This window comes from Aedes aegypti, chromosome 2 (genome assembly GCF_002204515.2).
Source record: "Aedes aegypti strain LVP_AGWG chromosome 2, AaegL5.0 Primary Assembly, whole genome shotgun sequence".
In the NCBI taxonomy this organism is placed as follows: domain Eukaryota; kingdom Metazoa; phylum Arthropoda; class Insecta; order Diptera; family Culicidae; genus Aedes; species Aedes aegypti.
The window spans coordinates 248,097,668-248,121,295 of NC_035108.1; the positions used below are offsets into that span (position 1 = coordinate 248,097,668).

The 23,628-nt window shown below is 40.7% G+C and overlaps 1 protein-coding gene across 3 annotated transcripts in view; it reads left to right on the forward strand.

The window, feature by feature from the left end:
- Nucleotides 1–23,628, forward strand: part of LOC5569374 (glycoprotein-N-acetylgalactosamine 3-beta-galactosyltransferase 1) — a 60,535-nt gene that overhangs the window by 26,946 nt on the left and 9,961 nt on the right. The window contains exons 2-3 of one of the 3 annotated variants that reach the window (XM_021844761.1): nt 3,021–3,831; nt 19,738–20,136. In XM_021844761.1, coding sequence (XP_021700453.1) covers nt 3,813–3,831; nt 19,738–20,136 — 418 coding nt within the window. In that variant the 5' untranslated portion in view covers nt 3,021–3,812. Of the gene's footprint in view, nt 1–3,020; nt 3,832–15,511; nt 15,584–19,435; nt 19,671–19,737; nt 20,137–23,628 lie in introns of those variants that run through there. The other 2 variants (XM_021844760.1, XM_021844762.1) reach the window with 2 other exon arrangements.

Consider the following 23,628-nt stretch of genomic DNA (forward strand, 5'->3'; position numbering starts at 1 on the left):
ACAGCAGGCACGAAAGTCCATCACCCTGTCGAAGTCCCCGGCGGGATTCGAACGAACTGGAATGTTCACCCGAAATCTTCACGCTATTCTGCACACCGTCCATCGTTGCTCTTATTAGTCTTGTGAGCTTCCCGGGAAAGCTGTACTCGTCCATTATTTTCCATAGCTCTTCGCGGTCGATGCTATCATAAGCCGCTTTGAAATCGATGAACAAGTGATGCGTTGGGACTTGGTATTCACGGCATTTCTGGAGGATTTGCCGTACAGTGAAGATTTGGTCCGTTGTCGAGCGGCCGTTGATGAAACCAGCTTGATAACTTCCCACAAACTCATTTGTTATTGGTGATAGACGACGGAAGATAATCTGGGATAGCACTTTGTAGGCGGCATTCAGGATAGTGATCGCACGATAGTTTTCACATTCCAGTTTGTCGCCCTTCTTGTAGATGGGGTATATGACCCCTTGCTTCCACTCCTCCGGCAGCTGTTCCGTTTCCCAGATTCTGACAATCAGCCGGTGCAGACAGGCTGCCAACCTCTCCGGGCCCATTTTGATGAGTTCAGCTCCAATACCATCCTTACCAGCGGCCTTGTTATTCTTGAGCTGGTTGATGGCATCCTTAACCCAATGGGGGGTTGGTTTCCTTCATCCGCCGTACTGACGTAGCCACTTCCTCCGCTGTCGTGACCCTCGGCGCCTGTGTTCTCCGTGCCATTCAGGTGTTCATCGTAGTACTGCCTCCACCTTTCAATCACCTCACGTCCGTCCGTCAAGATGCTTCCGTCCTTATCCCTACACATTTCGGCTCGCGGCACGAAGCCTTTTCGGGATGCGTTAAGCTTCTCGTAGAACTTTCGCGTTTCTTGTGAACGATGCAGCTGTTCCATTTCTTCACATTCCGCTTCTTCCAGGCGGCGCTTTTTGTCCCGAAATAGGCGGGTTTGCTGCTTTCGTTTTCTTTTATATCGCTCCACGTTTTGTCGCGTTCCTTGCTGCAGCATTGCAGCCCGCGCTGCATCCTTCTCCTCCAAAACCTGCCTGCATTCATCGTCGAACCAATCGTCACATGTCCTCCTTTCCACGTTTTCAAGAGGGGCTTCGTCAAGCTCGCCCTCTTCCGGCAACGCTACCTCGAGATGCTGCGCGTATGCGGCAGCGACGTTCGGTTGGGCCAGTCGCGCTAGGTTATACCGAGGCGGGCGTCGATACCGTACATTGTTAATGACGGATAGTTTTTGGCGCAGTTTCACCATCACCAGGTAGTGGTCGGAGTCAATGTTAGCCCCACGATAGGTTCTGACGTCGGTAATATCGGAGAAGTGCCGTCCATCGATCAAAACGTGGTCGATTTGTGATTCCGTCTGCAGTGGTGATCTCCAGGTGTATCGATACGGGAGGCTGTGCTGGAAGTAGGTGCTGCGAATGGCCATGTTCTTGGAGGCGGCAAAATCTATCAGTCGTAAGCCGTTCTCGTTCGTCAGCCGGTGGGCGCTGAACTTTCCAATCGGTCTGAACTCCTCCTCCTGGCCAACCTGAGCGTTTAAGTCTCCTATGATGATCTTGACGTCGTGGCTTGGGCAGCGGTCGTACTCGCGTTCGAGCTGCGCGTAAAATGCGTCCTTGTCATCATCAGTGCTTCCGGAGTGAGGGCTATGCACGTTTATGATGCTGAAGTTAAAGAACCGGCCTTTGAGCCTCAACTTGCACATTCTTTCGTTGATCGGCCACCACCCGATCACGCGCCTCTGCATATCACCCAGCACTATAAAAGCTGTTCCCAGCTCACGTGTGTTGCCGCAGCTCTGGTAGATGGTATGATTACCTCTAAACGTTCGCACCATCGAACCTGTCCAGCACACCTCCTGCAGCGCTACGATGTCGAAACCGCGGATCTTCAGTACATCGGAGAGTATGCGTGTGCTTCCGATGAAGTTGAGAGATTTGCAGTTCCCACGTACCGAGTTTCCAATCGCAAGTCCATTTTCGTCGCTGTGGTCTTTGCCGATTGTTCCGGTCCGTATTCTCTCGTTGACGTTCCTGTGCTGGTGTATTTTTACGGCTGGCTTGCAGGGCCTGACACCAACCCCCTAGATTTCCGGAGGACAATTCCCCCTATATGTTCGGAGGGCCATAGTGCGCAGTTTAGCTTAGAGTCCTTCTCTGGCACTCGGACGATGATCAGCCGCCCCTGACATGGGGAACAGACGCTGTTGTGAGCCGCTCCTAACATGGAGTACAGACGCTCAAGGTTTGCAGAAGCAAACCCCCCCTTCCCTGTCAGCATACGACCAAAGTTCCCACCGGGGGTTGGTTACCCGATCTTCCCCAAGGTTACTCGTACCCCGGCCAGTACCACGAGGAGGTAGGGATAGGAGTTGCTGGGCAAGAGGCTAAGGACCACACAAAGGGGTCTATTTTATTCCTGTAGGTACGCGAGGTACCAATGGTACGCCATGCCCAGCCATTTACCGTGCCTTAAGTAAATCCAATACAAACTATGAACGGCTGGCGCTAAAATATAGTAACACCGATCGAGCTTAAATTGTGCATAGTTGTTATTGAACCTAAATGCAATCCAAAAAGTGAGCTGGAGCGAAAATCTAAATTTTTAATATAGCTGTCTCCCAGGCTAGTGCACAGTCAAATTTCATACGAATCATTTCAAATTCAAATATTGGGAGGTTGCTATTTACCATTGCAAGAATAGGGGAGCCAAAATATCAAAATTTGCATCGCTCTAGTGAACAAAAACAAAAAAATTTAAAACTGATTTTCTTTGGAATTTATGGTACACCAATTTAGTTCCCCTACCAAAAGCATTTTGTTCGATTTTTATTGATTGTAGAATCGTGGAATAGTAGTTGAATGACGAGCAGAAGACAAATTACGATTTTAAGAATAAGTTAAAAAGATATATGATAAGCAAAGTGTCCATTTTAAAAAATAAACACTCCTTATAATAGCATCAATATCTATCTGCATTGTATAAAATTAAAAAGAAATCTTTCTTTCCTTACAGGTTAATTCCTTGTCTACAACATACAAACCAAAGGGATAAAGTTACTAAACATCACCTGTGACCAAAAAAAAAAACACGTCTAGTTAAACGCCGTTACTGATACATCAATTATCGTTACATAGCGTGCAATCTAGAATTGCTGACAAAATACTCAAAATACTCCCAACAACACCCTCGCGATTAGCAAGCCTTCGTAGGCGATTCTAGTCAACGAACCGTAACCTATCACTGCACCATCCAAACCTTTGTCCGATGAATGGAGAGAGATGACGGCGATGGTCATTATGCCGATATAGTATAAAACCAAACGAACAGTAGAACAAAACCGCGACAACTGATTTTTGATGAGCTCTGGATTGCAAAATAAAAGAGATCGACTTACGTGTGGTGTCCGGACAGCGTACGACTTAATTCACTTCCGGAAAACGTTCTAACGGGTAATGGAGGGGGAACTAATACACGTGACGCACTCATATGGGACACAACTGTCGACCAAGTGATTTGGAGTGGTTTAGTTATTTGCCGGTAATCTTGTGGAACTGTAACAATTACTCAAACAACCGAGAGACGGGTAGGGCTAAACCGAGAAAGCTAATCTGCCGTTTCAGTGTCGAGAGTGTGTGGTTCGAGATTCCGAACCAGTGATAAATGTGAGATTAGAAAATGTACCTGACCAACGAGAAGGATAGTTTGGTCGTTTAGCCGCGCTGCAAAACAAGCTGGTTGATATTATTATACGTTAGGATAATTGCATCACAAGTGAAATAAGTTAGCTACAACTTTGTCGTCGCAATGAAAATCATGGAATTGGGTAAGTTATCCTTTTTTAGAACAATAAATAATCGTGGTAAAATTTATGGTTATAGTGTGCGTGTGATCGGAATAATAGCAGCGCATTTCGATTTTCATACAATTTGGGAAATTTTTACGAGCTGCAATTTTGTTTCTTTAGAAGCAGAGTTTTTTTCTTAGAAATTGGTTCAGCGATTTGTCAGTGAAGAAACTGAAACTCTTACCTAAATTCCTCAATAAATTCGTTCTCGGATTCTTCATGAAAAACGCATCTGCGTCAGTGAATCAAATTATCATCAAAATAGACGAAAAACAAACAACAAAACAAGCTCGCTCACAACCGTTTGTCACAACTGTTGCGGATAAAGACACAATCAAAAGCAAAATTGTCATGACATTCACAGAACGCAACATTGTTTCAAACTTTTCAACTCGTGATTAATCAGTTATTTTAAACACTAAACCAAATTTGTATTATGGATGCTGTTTGATAATGTGTCAATGTTTACCAAGACGGAGAAAGTTCTCGAAAATTGCAGAAAATCGCTGCGCACGTGGTGATCGATCTTTGTCATATTCTGTTCAAGTGATGAAAAACTCATGTTGCGGAATAAAATTGTTGCAACAATAATAGGAGGTGAAAATGTCTTTGTTGCTGCGTGTTGGGAGACAATTGATTCACTGATCTGCGTTAAATTTTTTAAAACTATCGAATTGTTTAACGCCGCACGGGACGTCATCATAATCACCCTATCCATTTGAAGAAGCAAATCCCAATAACCACTCCATATATCGATGCAAAAAATGTATCACTATGATTCTATATGTGTAGTGCACAACCCTATAAATTTTTCAGCTTCATCGGTTCACTAAAACTCGAGATTTGCTCCCACAAAATTTTGATGATAATTGTTAGAGTGAGACAAAAGATAGGGAAATTAACACGGTCTCCCGTGTCACCTTAACCATGATTTCTGCATTTGATTGATCCTACAAATGGCGATTTTCGGGTTCCTTAGGCACTTAAAATTTACTATAAAGTGGCCACTTTGTATCTTAACATTTGTACTAAGCTTATGAGAACGCAAAAAATAAATGAAATTGTTAATGTTGATAATTGCATCGAAATGAGCAATCAGTTCGATGATCTAGAAAATTTTTCTGAACATCAAATCGAAGCAGCTTTTAGCCTAGGCTTTTTTTATTCAAGTGAGGAAACAAAGAGTGCCGCCTAACGTGGTCAGTTGTTCCGAATTTGAGGGTTTAGGCAGGAGATCTTGAACTCCATTAGGGGAGTCAAGTTCTCCTCCCAAATCGCAAAGAAAGGAGACTGTCGCGTTTTGCCGGAAGTTCTCAAAGATCGCGAACTTATTTTCAAACATCTTGAAGAGAAGAAGCACATTTTTTTTAAATTATGACGACAAAACTGAACGTTTGTTCAAAGTCGTCTTGAAAGGTCTCTCAAGTGACTATATGTCACCTGACATATAATGGCGCGGTAAATGGCTGGGCATGGCGTACCATTGGTACCTCGCGTACCTGCAGGAATAAAATAGACCCCTTTGTGCGGTCCTTAGCCTCTTGCCCAGCAACTCCTATCCCTACCTCCTCGTGGTACTGGCCGGGGTACGAGTAACCTTGGGGAAGATCGGGTAACCAACCCCCGGTGGGAACTTTGGTCGTATGCTGACAGGGAAGGGGGGGTTTGCTTTTGCAAACCTGGAGCGTCTGTACTCCACGTTAGGAGCGGCTCACAACAGCGTCTGTTCCCCATGTCAGGGGCGGCTGATCATCGTCCGAGTGCCAGAGAAGGACTCTAAGCTAAACTGCGCACTATGGCCCTCCGAACATTTAGGGGGAATGGTCCTCCGGAAATCTAGGGGGTTGGTGTCAGGCCCTGCGAGCCAGCCGTAAAAACACATCAGCACAGGAACGTCAACGAGAGAATACGGACCGGAACAATCGGCAAAGACCACAGCGACGAAAATGGACTAGCGATTGGAAACTCGGTACGTGGAACTGCAAATCTCTCAACTTCATTGGAAGTACTCGCATACTCTCCGATGTACTGAAGACCCGCGGTTTCGACATCGTAGCGCTGCAGGAGGTATGCTGGACAGGAGCATTGGTGCGAACGTTTAGAGGTAATCATACCATCTACCAGAGCTGCGGCAACACACGCGAGCTGGGAACAGCTTTTATAGTGATGGGTGATATGCAAAGGCGCGTGATCGGGTGGTGGCCGATCAATGAACGAATGTGCAAGTTAAGAATCAAAGGCCGATTCTTTAACTTCAGCATAATCAACGTGCATAGCCCACACTCCGGAAGCACTGATGATGACAAGGACGCATTTTACGCGCAGCTCGAACGCGAGTACGACCGCTGCCCAAGCCACGACGTCAAGATCATCATAGGAGATTTGAATGCTCAGGTTGGCCAGGAGGAGGAGTTCAGACCGACGATTGGAAAGTTCAGCGCCCACCGGCTGACGAACGAGAACGGCCTACGACTGATAGATTTTGCCGCCTCCAAGAACATGGCCATTCGTAGCACCTATTTCCAGCACAGCCTCCCGTATCGGTACACCTGGAGATCACCTCAGCAGACAGAATCGCAAATCGACCACGTTTTGATCGATGGACGGCACTTCTCCGACATAACCGACGTCAGAACCTATCGTGGCGCCAACATTGACTCCGACCACTACCTGGTGATGGTGAAACTGCGCCCAAAACTATCCGTCATCAACAATGTACGGTACCGACGCCCGCCCCGGTACAATCTCGAGCGGCTGAAACAACCGGATGTCGCCAATGCGTACGCACAGCATCTTGAGGCAGCGTTGCCGGATGAGGGCGAGCTCGATAGGGCCCCTCTTGAGGACTGCTGGAGGACAGTCAAAGCAGCCATTAACGACGCTGCCGAAAGCGTTGTCGGATATGTGGAACGGAGCTCAAGAAACGATTGGTTCGACGAGGAGTGCCAAGAGGTTTTAGAGGAGAAGAATGCAGCGCGGGCTGCAATGCTGCAGCATGGTACGCGGCAAAACGTGGAACGATACAGACTGAAGCGGAAACAGCAAACCCGCCTATTCCGGGACAAAAAGCGCCGCCTGGAAGAGGTGGAGTGCCAAGAGATGGAGTTGCTGTACCGTTCTCAAGAAACGCGGAAGTTCTATCAGAAGCTCAACACATCCCGCAAAGGCTTCGTGCCGCGAGCTGAGATGTGCCGGGATAAGGATGGGAGCATCTTGACGGACGGACGCGAGGTGATCGAAAGGTGGAAGCAGCACTACGATGAACACCTGAATGGCGCAGAGAACACAGGCACAGATGGTCAGGACAGCGAAGGCGATGGCTACGTCAGCACAGCGGATAGCGGAAATCAACCAGCTCCCACGATGGGGGAAGTTAAGGATGCCATTCAACAGCTCAAGAACAACAAAGCCGCTGGCAAGGATGGTATCGGAGCCGAACTCATCAAGATGGGCCCGGACAGGTTGGCCGCTTGTCTGCATCGGCTGATAGTCAGAATCTGGGAAACGGAACAGCTACCGGAGGAGTGGAAGCAAGGCGTTATATGCCCTATCTACAAAAAGGGCGACAAACTGGAGTGTGAAAATTATCGTGCAATCACCATCCTAAACGCCGCCTATAAAGTGCTATCCCAGATTCTCTTCCGTCGTCTATCACCTATAGCAAACGAGTTCGTGGGAAGTTATCAGGCAGGTTTCATCGACGGCCGCTCGACAACGGACCAGATCTTTTCCGTGCGGCAAATCCTCCAGAAATTCCGTGAGTACCAGGTCCCTACGCACCATTTGTTCATCGATTTCAAGGCGGCATACGATAGTATCGACCGCATAGAGCTATGGAAAATCATGGACGAGAACAGCTCTCCCGGGAAGCTCACAAGATTGATCAGAGCAACGATGGACGGTGTGCAAAACTGCGTGAAGATCTCGGGCGAACACTCCAGTTCGTTCGAGTCTCGGCGGGGACTACGACAGGGCGATGGACTTTCGTGCCTGTTGTTCAATATTGCGCTTGAAGGTGTCATGCGGAGAGCCGGACTTAACAGTCGAGGTACGATTTTCACGAGATCCGGACAATTTGTTTGCTTCGCGGACGACATGGATATTATTGGGAGAAAATTTGAAACGGTGGCAGATTTGTTCACCCGCCTGAAACGCGAATCAACAAGAGTCGGGCTAATGGTGAATGCGTCGAAAACAAAGTACATGCTGGTTGGCGGAACTGAGCGCGACAGGACCCGCCTAGGAAGCAGTGTTACGATAGACGGGGATACCTTCGAGGTGGTGGACGAGTTCGTCTACCTCGGATCCTTGTTGACGGCTGACAACAATGTTAGTCGGGAAATACGAAGGCGCATCATCAGCGGAAGTCGTGCCTACTATGGGCTCCAGAAGAAACTGCGGTCAAGAAAGATTCACCCCCGCACCAAATGCACGATGTACAAAACGCTCATAAGACCGGTAGTCCTCTATGGGCATGAGGCGTGGACTATGCTCGAGGAGGACTTGCAAGCTCTTGGGGTTTTCGAACGCCGAGTGCTAAGGACGATCTTCGGCGGCGTGCAGGAGAACGGCGTGTGGCGGCGAAGGATGAACCACGAGCTCGCTCAACTCTACGGCGAACCCAGTATCGTGAAGGTAGCTAAAGCTGGAAGGATACGCTGGGCAGGGCATGTTGCAAGAATGCCGGACAACAACCCTGTAAAGATGGTGTTCGCCACGAATCCGGTCGGAACAAGAAGGCGTGGGGCGCAGCGAGCTAGGTGGATTGATCAGGTACACCAGGACCTGGAGAGCGTGGGTCACAGGCGAGGATGGAGAGAAGCGGCCATGAACCGAGGGAATTGGCGAAATATTGTTGGCGAGGCTTTATCAAGATAATTGATGTAAAGCCAAATAAGTAAGTAAGTATGTCACCTGAAGAGATCAAAAACTGAATAAAGAATTTACTTGGATTTTCTCCAGTTCAAGTAATCATTATGGCCAAAAGAACCCAATCCGGCATTCTTCGGAAAGGACTTTCTCAAGAATGTTATTTAGTTCAATTTAACAAAAGTGTTTGTGCAAATGTGTTGCCTATCTGCTGATGTGTTGTATCTGTTCAATAAAAGTCAGTTGACTCTTCACCTCCGCCATGGCCGGACGGTCAAACGTAAAAGTCTAAATTAATTACCCAAACACAACGTAAGAAGAAATGTCCCTGTACCGTGACCAGCCGTTAGGAAGTGTAATCGAAATGGATCGAAAATGTACAAAGCGGATCAGACCGCAGTGAAAAAAGCGAACTACTCATTCGACGAAGCATGTCATCATCTATCTGTCTTCACAATCAACTCGGCAGCAATCAATTCATCACTTTGACTGGAGAATGATACGTACATGTAGTTCCAACATTTTATTTCTTTATCGACCAGTGCGTCAAGGGTTTTGTGATCATCTTTACTCCAAGGACTCCGCTTCCCTCCCAGCTACGATGGTGTGGCCGTCAAGGTAGCCGTCTAGCAGAACATGAAGCGTTCCTGATTCACCGTGAGCTACAGCAAGAACCATGTTCCTCTACAATGGCGAGTGCGATTGCCGGAGACTTGCGATATTGTTGTGTATGTTGTGCTCTATCATGTTTTTGTTCCCTGTTCGTTGATTATAAATGTCAATGTAAATCCGTAGGTTTTGGGGGCAGGTATGTTTGCCGGTAACATGGATGCTAAATGCATGATTTACGGAGGTTCTTCTCACGATAAGAATTTCTTTCCTGTGAAGGAAGATACCAAACAATTTGTATGAGCAAATTGCGGACGTAACAATAGGTCTAACTTAAGGGATTGCCCTTAGTGAAAGCGAATCGTCGAGACTCGTACCAGACAAATGACCGATAACGTCTTTCGTTCAAGGAATTCCTCTGGCAGAATACCCAGCAATGCTCATTCTACAGTTAACGATTGCTTGCTTAAGAATCATACCCACCAGGTAAATTATGATCATGCTCATTAACAAGCCGATTTTCTTCCGTCGGGTAGCTGTTCGATGGATTTACCAAAGCAAACTCGTATGCCGATATTGTAGCAGGCAGTTTCAGCTCCACTTTCAATTATTTCCGAGCCGACAGGAATACATATGAAACATACATCGATAGTAATCTTGATGTCAGCATTTCTTTGCGAACAAAACTTGATATTGACAATGCTCTCAAAACTTTAGCTAATTCCATTGTTGAAGCAAAAATCCTGCAGAAGCTTCTAGCTACCGTCCAATCAGTTTGCTCTCCTCAATCAGTAAACTTTATGAAAAGGTCGTTTTGAACAGAATGATAGTCCACATCAACGAAAATTCAATTGTTGCCAATGAACAGTTAGCATTCCAACATGGACATTCGACCACTCATCAACTTTTACGTGTAACAAATGTTATTCGTTTCAACAAATATGAATACTATTCTACTGGTCTTGCTATTCTAGACAAAGAAAAGGCTTGATTGTAAAATTAAAGAAAAAATAATAACTTTCCAACATACATTTTTAGAATAATCCAAAGTTATCTGTCAAATCGTACACTTAATGTTAATTATCAAAACTCCAAGCCTGAAAGACTTCCTGTAAGAGCTGGTGTTCCTCAAGGCAGCATTTTGGAACCAATTATATACGATGGGGAAACTTTAAAGTAGATGGAGTACCGTGTACCTTTTAATTCCGCTCCTAAATGCTTATCTTTGACAGATACGCGTATTTCGACTACCACTTGCAGTCTTCTTCAGTGTCAGTTACTCGTATCCACTCTGTATCCAGTGGATACGAGTAACTGACACTGAAGAAGACTGCAAGTGGTAGTCGAAATACGCGTATCTGTCAAAGATAAGCATTTAGGAGCGGAATTAAAAGGTACACGGTACTCCATCTACTTTAAAGTTTCTCTATTTGAGATTCTGCTCAGAGGATTCGAACATTCATTAAAGAGTTATATACGATGGTTTCTAATCTGGCTTACCTGAGTTATCTCAGGGATGTCAAAAATCCTTGTTTGCGGATGGCACAGGCTTCTCCGCAAAAGCCTACGTGTCATCTGTAGTAGATTGCAACAAAGTTTGGATATATTTTCTTCATACTTGCAGAAAATGGAAGATTTCTCCTAATGCTCACAAAACTCAACTAATAATATTCTCACATAAACCAAAAGCTTTTTATTTGAAACCTTCAAGTAGACATGTTGTCGCGATGAGAAGTGTTCCAATAAATTGGTCAGATAAAGTTAAGTATCTAAGGCTCATGCTAGATAAAAAAATATTTTTCAAAAATTTCATTGAGGGCATTCATACCAAATGTAACAAATCTGTAAAATGTGTTTATCCACTTATTAATAGAAAATCAAAACTTTGTCCTAAGAACAAGCTTTTGATTTTCAAACAAATTTTCAGGCCAGCCATGTTGTATACTGTACCAATATGGACTATCTGTTGTAATACCAGGAAGAAAGCTCTGCAGAGGATTCGAAATAAAATTTTGAAAATGATTGTGAAGCTTCCTCTTTTGTATAGTCTTAATAAGTAACATAGTTGAAACATTGGAACAAATGTCAAATAAAATTTTTAATAGTTTTCGGCAAAAATCGTTGCAATTTTCTATTATGGGGGTTCAACTAATCCCTTGTACAAAACCGTTTAAATTTTGAGAATTGGTCTATTGTGTCAAAAGATATGAGCAAAACAGTGCAACAAAGTCGTCCACGCAGTTTAAGTAAATTGAAAGCGTTTTTTCTCTCTTATAAGCAGGTGAAATCAACTTACCTGTAAAAATTCTTAGCTGCTACGGCAAATGAAATGTAATATGTTGTTAACAAAATGTTGATAAAAGCTTAATTTTGTTTTACCAAATTATGATGATAGTGTTGTCTAACACAGAACACCTAGATCAGGCCTGCCCAACCTTTTTGAACCGCGGGCCATATCTCAGAAAAAATATTGCGTGGCGGGCCAAAGCATTTCCAACATTTTTTTTAACAATTAAGAAAAACAATGATTTTTGGAAAAATTTACAAGATAATTGCTTTTGAGCATCAGTAAGAATCCCTCTCAGTATTCTATAATTATCTTACGAAAACTACGTTATAATTTAGTACAGGAATTGTTGAAAATTCTGCTCTAAATTTTATATTACAATCATGTCAAAGATGTTATAAGAATCTCACTCAGATTTGTTGTCACAATCCTACCCACTATTATTTGAAACTCTTGCCGATGGATATATAAGAATCCTGCATTTTGCAAAAATCCACGCAGGATTCTGTGAGAATTGATTTTAGGATTCCGTAAGACTCTTTATTCCAAGATCCTGTTTTGGAATCTGTGAGATATTTATTCAGGATTTTATATGAATCCTGATCAGAATTCCATTCAGGGTCATGTGGAAACTCTGCCCACAATTTTATGAAAATTTGATTCTAAGGATTCGGAAAAATCCTGCTGTAGGTTTTGTGAGTGTATAGGATTTAGTAATGACCAAGTCTTTGTGACTAATTAAAATTTTCTTACCATATTTTTTTTTCTAATTTGACTGAAGTTTACTTATTTCTTATTTAAATTTGAAGAAAGCCATTCCAGTTTTCTTGTAATCTTAATAACACTATTCTAGTATAAAAAGTATGATTTCTCATTGTTAATTTCATTCTGATTCTCAGCGGTTAGAATAATTTTAACGCTAACTAACTTAAATAGAAAATGCTGCCAAATTTTCCAGTTTTTTTTTTATTTAAAATTGAATAGTTTCGAATCATTTGTGAAATGACATAAATTTAGATAAAAAAATTAGAATTATCTTATTGAAACGAACCATGCAATTTTATTGAAAGTTTTAGTAATGACACAGCGGAACAAAAATAACCTTTTCATATTATGTGTCTCCACTAAATTTGGAGATTTTGAACTTGTTGCCGCCTTCAGTAATGCTGCATATAAATCGTTTCCTTCATATGGCAATCGCAATACTTTTTCAAACTATCAAAAGTACCGTTTTAGTAACGAAAAGATTACATACTTAGTTGTTTCATATTCTCAAGTACCTAAACAAAGATTTCTGTAGTAAACGAAGCACAAAAATCAGCTTTCAAGGTGGTAAACTTGCCTGCGAGTATTTTCAACAATCAATTTCTCAAAAACCCGACGTGCTATGACATTTTAGAAAATGGTAATAGATTCAGAGACAATACATTAAGTATATAGCGGTATTTTGGAGTTTGAGACAAACGATTGTTCCGAAGTACGATTAGTAAAACATACAACGGGCCATCTGAGAGAAAAGTCTTCAAACTCTTCGCGGGCCGTACGTTGGGCAGCCCTGACCTAGATAATATAAGAAATGAATGTGATGTTTGGAATGATACTACACAGTTGAATCACCCACAATTTATGAATCAGCTGATTTTAAGGTGAAGATGAATCGAAGCCAAACCTCAAATTTTCAAGAGCACAAATCTGGAGAACCAAACATCCGTTTGAGCTGGAAATTTAATCGATTGGTCACTGGCTGGTGGTGATTAATTGATAAACTTTTCAGCTCAAATGGTTGATCGGTTCTCCAGATTTGTGCTCTTGAAAATATGAGGTTTGGCTTTGATTCTCTTCACCTTAAGAAACAAAATTATAATGAAATTTATTACAAAAACTCATAAAAATATGTTTGCTGTTATGCTACACAATGTGTTTAACCACTTCAATCAATCAATCCCAGTAAAAAGTCTTTTGATTTCGATATAAACCAAATAAATCAATGAATTATGTTTTTTGCCCATGAGGATGTATTTTTAGTCAATTTCGTAAGAAGCACGCCAGTAGACGGCTATTTAGAAGCGAAGTTTTAAAAGGTTAATACAAAGATATTCGTAGGAGAATGAGCCACATACAACATTTACAGATTAAATAAACATTGTTATACGATAAAAATATGAAATATGAGAGATTTGTCTGAGATTTTTGCGTGAAATACTTGATTCATAAAATATGGAATTCCGCTGGTGAAAATTAGATTCGGCGGTGCTACGCCACGTGCAAATGTTCTGTGAAAACATGTATGAGAGGTCGTAGAGTTCTCTGCATCTTTCTCAAGTAGGTGTTCATTGACACTGTTCAATCAATCATCCTTTCCCATTCCCCAACTTTCGCAACGGACGGGAAGGAGGCAACCCTCATACAATAAATTGTCTAGGATTGTACCACCTACAAATTTGTGCGAAATGCTTAATGCTAATGCTAAATAGGGGGAGATCCCCCAGTGCCGGACAGCACCCAATACCGGACAAAGTCGAAACATTGAGAAATCATGGTCCAGTCAAGATGGTGTATTAGTAGAAAAGAAAGCTCTTATGTAGACTAATGTTTGCGTAGAATAACACATCCTTGAAATATGCATGCCTTTTTAAAAAAGTATAAAAGTTTGAGAATCTTAAAAAAATTGACGTATTTTCTTAATTTTGAGCCTATTTAGTAATTACTTTGAATATGAAAAAATACTTTGGATCCCGCAAGCATGATCGAACACAATCCTAATTTGATAGTATGAATGTATTTTGTAGCATAATTGAAGTAAATATGGACAAATTACAATTTTGGTTAAGTACCTCCTGTCCCTCAGTTTCGGACAGCTTGATTTTTTATATGAAATCTTTGTAATTATTGCACCAGTGTCTCAGAATACTTTCATTTTTCATGGGTTCCGTTGATCATGGTATCAAACATGCAATAAAATTAAGAAGAATGAACATTCAGAACAACATCGTAAAATGTGCTATTTTTCATCATATATGAAAGAGGTTTTTGATAGGCATCTTGCAAACTAAGAAAAACTCACATTATTCTTGTAAATGTTGCAAATGCATTGAATTGCTAATTATAAACTATTCCTATAGTGTACACATTCAATGATGTTCAAATTTACAGAATTCGAGGCATTTCCAGATCGTGTCCGGTATTGGGTTCCACCTTTCAAGATCGATCAATTTGGTACTAAAATACATCATCAAAACGCAATGTCAAAATTCATTTATCTATTTTCAAATTTATTTTTGTACACTACAAAAATGATAATATTCATCATAAATGAGTAACACGGGCCCATAAAATCAATATTTTTCGAATTATGAATTTAGTGGCTTAAGTGTCCGGTACTGGGGGATCTCCCCCTACATGATTCATAAAATATGGGCATTAAACATGCCTGTCACAATTTTTGAATCAGCGTTCGAACTGCTAGAAATTGATGAATTTTAAATGTTATACGCATTTATTATCAACTTTCTAAATTAGATTTTGTGATTGGAGTTCGAAAAGTACATGACATGGTTTTGGGGCTGTTCATAAATCACGAATATCAGACAAAGTAGTACAATTCCGTAAATGTGAATAAATTGTTGTAATCAATTCTGGAAGGAACGAAACAGAAACAGTGTCATTGCAAAGGTTTACTGAAGCTTGATATGCGCCTCCCTTTTCTTATTTTTTCTGGCGTTACGTCCCAACTGGCGAATAGCCTGCTTCTCAAATGATTATCAACTAAGTTTTTCCATAGTTATTAACTGACAGCATTCTTTTCTAATTGACCATTAATAAAAAAAATGTTTTTTTTTCCAACTCGAAAACATCCTGGACCGGCGGAATTCAAACGCACGACCCTCAGCGTGATCATGATGAATTGCTACGGCTATTGGGCTTATCCAGTTGGAAAAGCGCTGGTCTGCATCCCTCCTGATTCGTGTATGTCATAACTTTTTGCGATCGCATTTGTTACACGTAAGTTGGTTAAGGTCATAATGAACACACGGGGCGAAATCGACACCCCCTTATTCTCAAAGAATATGCATAATTTATCAAATTTTCCAACAATTTGTAAAAAAAAATTCTCTATAAGCGGTGGTAGAATCTAATTTTTTAGAAAAGTTTCTAACCTAGAACATTTTTTATTGCTAATGACAGAGATGAAGCTCTTCTGCATATCATAACGTTTGCCACTAATTTATAATATATTTTTCTCTCAATTCCACGAAAGTGTTCATTTTGCCCCGATACCTTTTTCCAGCCTTGCTTTTGACACAATTTTCTATGTCGTTTGTCTCACAAGTGATATGACTTTTTTACCATGAATGAATGCAACACATCGTATAATTACGAACTTGGTAACCAGCTGAGGATAACTGAATAATATTACAATTTTATGGTTTTAAAGTACCGTAATTCGGGGTGTAGTTGATCAGCGGGGAGAAGTTGATCATTCCCGTACCCACATGTATAGACTGTTATAAGAGCTATGCCACGATTTCAATTATCACAATTTCTGAGTTGTGGCATTACCTGATAGCTACTCTTGATTTTCATAAATTCGGTTTGGCATTCAAGGTAATTATTTCATGGAAAAACAGATTTTTTAGGAAATGTTTCATGAACTATTGAAGGGTTCTTCTCCAAACAATCGACTTTTTCCACGGCTATACAAAGCTACAGTTTTAATAAACTGTTTCATACATTCCAGATATGTTTTGTGTACCCAGTTTCGAATTTGTATTGAGGATACAAATTCTTATTTTAGAGAAAAACTGGTCTTTTTGCAAGAGGGTTGCTAACTTCAAAGAAAATTGCCTACCTTTAGGCGTTTAATGTGGTGTAATATGTAGTTCACAAATTTCAATTAAAAAATTACCCGATTTATCAATAAATTGTAAGATTTTTAAGTCTTGATTCAGATTCAGAGACCCCAGATTTAGTGAATAGCATACTTCTTTATTTTAGGAAACCTATCGCAGTAATTGATCAACTTCACCCCGGAATCAAAAACACCACTTTTTGATCTCCAAAAATTGTTTTTGTTTTACGATAACAATTCGTCAAAATTTCGTTTGTATAATTCGTTAAACATTCAACCAGTACAGGTTTTAAACATATATGGATGATAATAAATGCATCCCACTAGGAATTATAGCACAGAATCGCTCAAAAGTGATCAACTTTTCCCCAATTTACGGTATGCATTTGTTTAATGTGTCCATTCTGCCCCTAATCGCCCTACGTTTATATGGATTAACTTCCAGGCCACATTGTTGAATCACGGCTAAATAAACATACTTAAGGAGTATACTAGTCTACAAATACATGTTCACTTTGATTGCTCAGCAGCATAATTAAAAATAAAAAAAAAAACAAAAATCGCTTGAAATACTGACCAACTTGACCAAAGCCGAAAAAATCAGATCTCTAGGATAAGATTAAGATTAGCAAAATGGAACTTTAATTGACAAACGGTACAATTTCGAATCAAGTCATCATCATTCATTTCCTGAGTTCTCGAAACTGGTTCCGGTCTTCCGTTGCATATCCCTTATGATGTCCGAGGCAGTGTTCTCATACACATATTAACTATTCAACATCTATTGTTTATTTTACTTGATACTTGATTCATAAAATTCAATATTATCAATATGAACATAATCAGCTGATTCTAATATGAAACAGTCAAGAACAGTAATGTAGAACAAAATTATGCATATTAAAAATGATTTCAAAAATTTTAGGGTTTATTTTAAAGAAAATTATGATTTTTCCACTTCTACGTCTTACTCTGACCGACTGACTGAATGTTTTGAAATGATCAGCGTTGACATTTCAAAATGGCTTGTTCCTTTTTTTTCATTCAAAAATGAGTTGAAACTACTCAGCGGCTAGTACACTCAGAAATAAAAATAGTCACAGAAGTTTATGCATCAATGACTATTTTCTATCTGCCTCTCTTTCATTCTGCTGAGAATTTCTACACTAACTGTCATTTCGCCTGGGTTGAAGCATAGCGATGCTTCAACCCAGGTGAATTGACAAATAGGAATAAAATTCCCTGCATAATGAAAGAAAGGCAGATAGAAAATAGTCATAATTTACTAAAATTTAGTAATTCTGTGACTACTCGTGTTTCTGAGTGTACGCAGCTCAAATGTCATACGTTGAGTTATTTCTACTCAACTTTGCCTTTTTAAAGTGTTTGTCAAATTATTGATCGTTTTGCTTATTTGTGTGATTAATCGGTTGGACAGCTATTTTGGGGCGATTATAAATACACAGAATATCGGCAGTAATTTGAACAACATGATTTATTATTAATTTTTTGTAAAAAGAAAACACGTCAGTTGAAATATTAAAATTGTTTGGGGATTACAAATTGAACAAGAATTTTTTTACTCAAATTTGAGTTTTTGTTAACTAACTCGAAGTTTGGGTTAAATTTACGTATTTGACAGAATGAAAATCACCCATTTCTTCAGTTCGAGTGCCTTTACTTATTAACTTACACAGGTCCATTTCCTCATAATGAAAACGTATCAATGTTTGTTGGACGTCATTTGAGCTTTCGGTCAACGTCAGCCCAATTTATAAAAATAAATAAGAAACAAAAAAATTTAATGGAAAAAAAGTATTTAATTTTAATTTTAATATTTAACGTTATTTTTTTTTCAATCGTCCGTTTACTTTAAAAATTTTGTATACTTATCTGATGGTAAAAAAAGATTTCCCCCCCCCCCCTAATATTTTCGAATTTTTGAAGGAGGGGGGTTGACATAAAAGAAAATTAATATTTGTATCCACCTAAAGCTTTTGAATATTAAATCCTCAAGTTAAACCTGGTCAGTTTTTTACTTTTTGACAAATGTTTGAATTCAGAATTTACTTAACCGCGTCAAATATGGTACATTCACGGTAATGGCCATGTTCCTGTTCCTAAACTTTTTGTCATTTATCAGCTGTTTCAAAAAAAAAAAAAGATTTTGTCTTCATTGTACTACACTGCCCATACACGCATATCAATCACATATTTGCTATAGTTCCTATTCACATGGAACAGTTATACCATAGACAAATAGACGTAGCACTGAAGAAATTTCCATGAATCATTTTTTTAATGATCATTTCCAATTTGCTATGTTTCAAACCTAGAGGCGCGCGCATCGTTTTTCTTCGTGCAACATGCTCACTAGTGTGGGACAAAATTTAGATTATCGCACCAGTCAACTTTTTGGATTGCATTTAGGACCAATAACAACTGTACAAAATTTCAGCATGATCGGTGAAACTCTAAAGCCCCAGTCGTTTGAAGTTTGTTTGGGATTTACTATGGGAAAACTTACTTTTGTAAAGAAAATCGTCAGATGCCGCCCATTGACCTCTATAACATTTCTGAATATAGACATCGATAGGTATTTTTACGACAAAGAATATTGACAATATTGAATACCATCTTTGAACGGCTGGCGCCAAAACATAGTTTTACCGATCGAGCTGAAATTTTGCACAGTTGTTATGGGACCTAAATGCAATTCAAAAAGTGAACTGGAGCGAGAATCTATTTTTTTTATATAACCGTGTCCCACCGTCCTCACCAGATTATGATGGTGTAAATTGGACGATTAATTTTAATGGAATATGTTACGTCTGTTTGTCGTGCGTTTACAGGCAGACAAGTGCAACAAGCTGAAGGCTCGACATTTTGAAGAGCTCCACAATCGATGCGATAAAAATTCGCAAATGCACTAGATATGTGATTACTTTGTGTTTGAACACGTTGCCACACTGTTTTGATTGCAAATCCAATATTAATAACATTTGTCGCACACGGCCTGGTAGCTGGTCTCATGTTTTTAGCAACATTTTTTATCACTTGACCATCTATTCGGTTGTGGCTGAATTTGACTTTTAGTGTAGAAGAAGCAGTTCTTTTGGCACGTTGTGTGACGAAGATAATTGTGGTCCACCGTTCACGAGTCGCTATTGATAAAATCGAAATCTAGTCGTAAAATGAATGAAGGTTTTTTCTGTCATAAAGCTTAAAGTAAAATTTGCTGATATCAAACCAAATTTTATCCCTTCTTCAGGTGGACGCAGTCATAGCCATCCCCGGACGTTGGTTACGCTTATATTTGGCACAGTGCTCGGATTTGTGTTCGCCACTTTGATCACCTCCAGCACCAATCGAGCTCCGTGGCTACCGGAATATTACCACTCCAGGGAAGCTCCGGCGATAGTAAGTGATCCACATACGGGCCATGAGCTGAAGGGTGCCGAAGGTCCCGAACAGGAAGTCGGCAATCACGCTTCCCACGAGGAAGTACACGCCCATGAGAATTCATCGCTGGCGAATCAACTGTATCGGGAGGTACGGGTACTATGCTGGATCATGACAAATCCCAGTAATCACAAAGCGAAAGCTCTGCACGTTAAGCGCACGTGGGGCTCACGGTGCAATAAGTTGCTGTTTATGAGCTCAAAGACTGGTAAGTGTGATTTCTAGTTAAGCAATTCCTTAGCCTTTAACCCGTAGGCTACGGGGCTGACATACAAAATTCAAATGGCTCGTGTTTGAGCATAATTCAATATTTTTTCATGAAATTTTGAGGATTGCTTCATTATTAGTTGTAGTTCCATGAGTAAGTATACATTCGGAGTATTGTTGACAAAGTTATTTCAGAACATCTCTGGGTCAGGTTGAATAAAAATTACATAAACTTCTTTTTAGAACTTATTTATCATTTGGAAACGAAATGATTTCATACAAAAAGTGTACAGACCAGTTATTTGTACACCCCAACCTCTTTTTACGACCGTTATCGGGGGGTCGTAAAAAAAATCGGTCGTAAAAAAAATCAGTTTGTTTTTGAAAAATGCAACTCTAGATGCGGAAATACTGATTCGACATTTTCGGCAAAGTTGAAGCATGGGTTGAGGACCTTCTAAAATAGCCGTTCAAAATTTCATATTTTGGTAATAGATGGCAATACTGCTCGATTGTTATCAAAAGAGTCAATTTTATGGGGGTGTGATATGCAAATACCAAAAAATTTCAAAGATAACGATACCGAATGTTCACCAAAGTTGAAGGAAGTGTTTCTTGCCATAGAGTCGGCTGAATCACAAATGTTCATGTGGCTGTTTAAGAAGAATGAAGTAAAGACCAAAACCATCAAACTTGAGCGGAACAGAAAAATATAATGCTTAGCAACATAGCAATACTCTTCAACTGTAATCCAGTTTTTCATGAAGGGTTGAAATTTTTTTTCGTGGCTGGCAACACTGCTTAAGTGAAATTGCGCCACCAGGCAGTACAAGTGTGCATGCAAATATTGTTTTGCGGATATCTCAGGATCCTGACCACTTAGAAAGATGGCGTCTTCGGCAAAGTTGTTCAGTAGCTCAAGGACTATCATTATTCTAGTCAAGAGATTCGAGATTTTGCCACCAGGCGGCGCTAGTGAGCATAGAATGTTTGTTTTGCGAATAGCTCAGGATCCTGGCCACTTAGATAGATGGCGTTTTCGGCAAAAAGGTTCAGTAGCTCAAGCGCTATCATTATAAAAGTTATTAGATTCGAAATTTTGCCACCAGGTGGCGCTAGTGAGCATGAAACTTTTGTTTTGTGGATATCTCAGGATCCTGGCCACTTATGAGTTATGAGATTCGAAATTTTGCCACCAGGCGGCGCTAGTGAGCATAGAATTTTTGTTTTGCGGTTATCTTAAGATCCTGACCACTTAGAAAGATGGCGCCTTCGGCAAAGTTGTTCAGTAGCTCAAGCGCTATCATTATAAAAGTTATGAGATTCGAAATTTTGCCACCAGGCGGCGCTAGTGAGCATGAAAATTTTGTTTTGCGGATATCTCAGGATCCTGACCACTTAGAGAGATGGCGTCTTCAGCAAAGTTGTTCAGTAGCTCAAGGACTATCATTATCAAAGCTATGAGATTCAAAATTTTGCCACCAGGCGACGCTAGTGAGCATAGATTATTTGTTTGCCAGAAAGCTCAGGATCCTGACCACTTAGATAGATGGTGTCTTGGGCAAAGTTGTTCAGTAGCTCAAGGACTATCATTATCAAAGCTATGAGATTCAAAATTTTGCCACCAGGCGACGCTAGTGAGCATAGATTATTTGTTTGCCAGATAGCTCAGGATCCTGGCCACTTAGAAAGATGGCGTCTTTGGCAAAGTTGTTCAGTAGCTCAGAAACTATCATTATAAAAGCTATGAATTCGAGATTTTGCCACCAGGTGGCGCTAGTGAGCATAGAATGTTTGTTTTGCGGATAGCTCAGGATCCTGGCCACTTAGAAAGATGGCGTCTTTGGCAAAGTTGTTCAGTAGCGCAGAAACTATCATTATAAAAGCTATGAATTCGAGATTTTGCCACCAGGTGGCGCTAGTGAGCATAGAATGTTTGTTTTGCGGATAGCTCAGGATCCTGGCCACTTAGAAAGATGGCGCCTTCGGCAAAGTTGTTCAGTAGCTCAAGGACTATCATTATTCTAGCCAAGAGATTCGAGATTTTGCCACCAGGCGGCGCTAGTGAGCATAGATTATTTGTTTGCCAGAAAGCTCAGGATCCTGACCACTTAGATAGATGGTGTCTTGGGCAAAGTTGTTCAGTAGCTCAAGGACTATCATTATCAAAGCTATGAGATTCAAAATTTTGCCACCAGGCGACGCTAGTGAGCATAGATTATTTGTTTGCCAGATAGCTCAGGATCCTGACCACTTAGAGAGATGGCGTCTTCAGCAAAGTTGTTCAGTAGCTCAAGGACTATCATTATTCTAGCCAAGAGATTCGAGATTTTGCCACCAGACGGCGCTGGTGAGCATAGAATGTTTGTTTTGAAGATAGCTCAGGATCCTGACCACTTAGAAAGATGGCGTCTTCGGCAAAGATGTTCAGTAGCTCAAGGACTATCATTATAAGAGCTATGAGGTTCAAAATTTTGCCACCAGGTGGCGCTAGTGAGCATGAAACTTTCGCGGGTATATCAGGATCTTGACTACATAGACATGGCGTCTTGGGCAAAGTTGAGCTACTCAACAAGTTTATCGAAGACTCCATCTTTCTAAGTGGTCAGGATTCTGATATATCCGCGAAACAAAAGTTTCATGCTCACTAGCGCCACCTAGCGGCAAAATTTTGAATCTCATAGCTTTTATAATGATAGCGATTGAGCTACTGAACAACTTTGCCGAAGGCGCCATCTTTCTAAGTGGCCAGGATCCTGAGATATCCGCAAAACAAAAGCTTCATGTCCACTTGCGCCGCTGGGAGCAAAATTTTGAATCTCATAGCTTTTATAATGATAGCGCTTGAGCTGATGAACAACTTTGCCGAAGACGCCACCTCTCTGAATATTCATAATCCAGAGCTATCCGGAAAACAAAAATTATGTGCTCACTAGCACCGCCTGGTGGCAAAATTTCGAAACTCATAACTTTTATAATAATAGCGCTTTAGCTACTGAACAGCTTTGCCGAAGACGCCATCTTTCTAAGTGGCTAGGATCCTTAGATAACCGCAAAACAAAAGTTTCATTAAATTAATCAACTCATTACGCGTGGTAAAGATGGACAAATTATGGGTGAAATTATGAAAAAAATCCACGTGCTCGGCTGGGATTTGAACCCAGGACTCTTGTATGCTAGACGAGCGCTTTACCAACTAAGCTACCGAGCCACTTGGTGACCCAATAACTGAGTTGGTTACAAGTTTTAGAATTCAAATCCCTACAGACCACGCGGACCCCTTTCCATAACCCATATAAGTGTCAATTTATAAAAGTTTCATGTTCACTTGCACCGCCTGGTGGCAAAATTTTGAATCTTATAGCTTTTATAATGACAGTCCTTGAGCTACTGAATAACTCTGCCGAAGGTGGCATCTTTCTAAGTGGCCAGGATTTTGAGATATCCGCAAAACAAAAGTTTCATGCTCACTAGCACTATCTGGTGGCAAAAT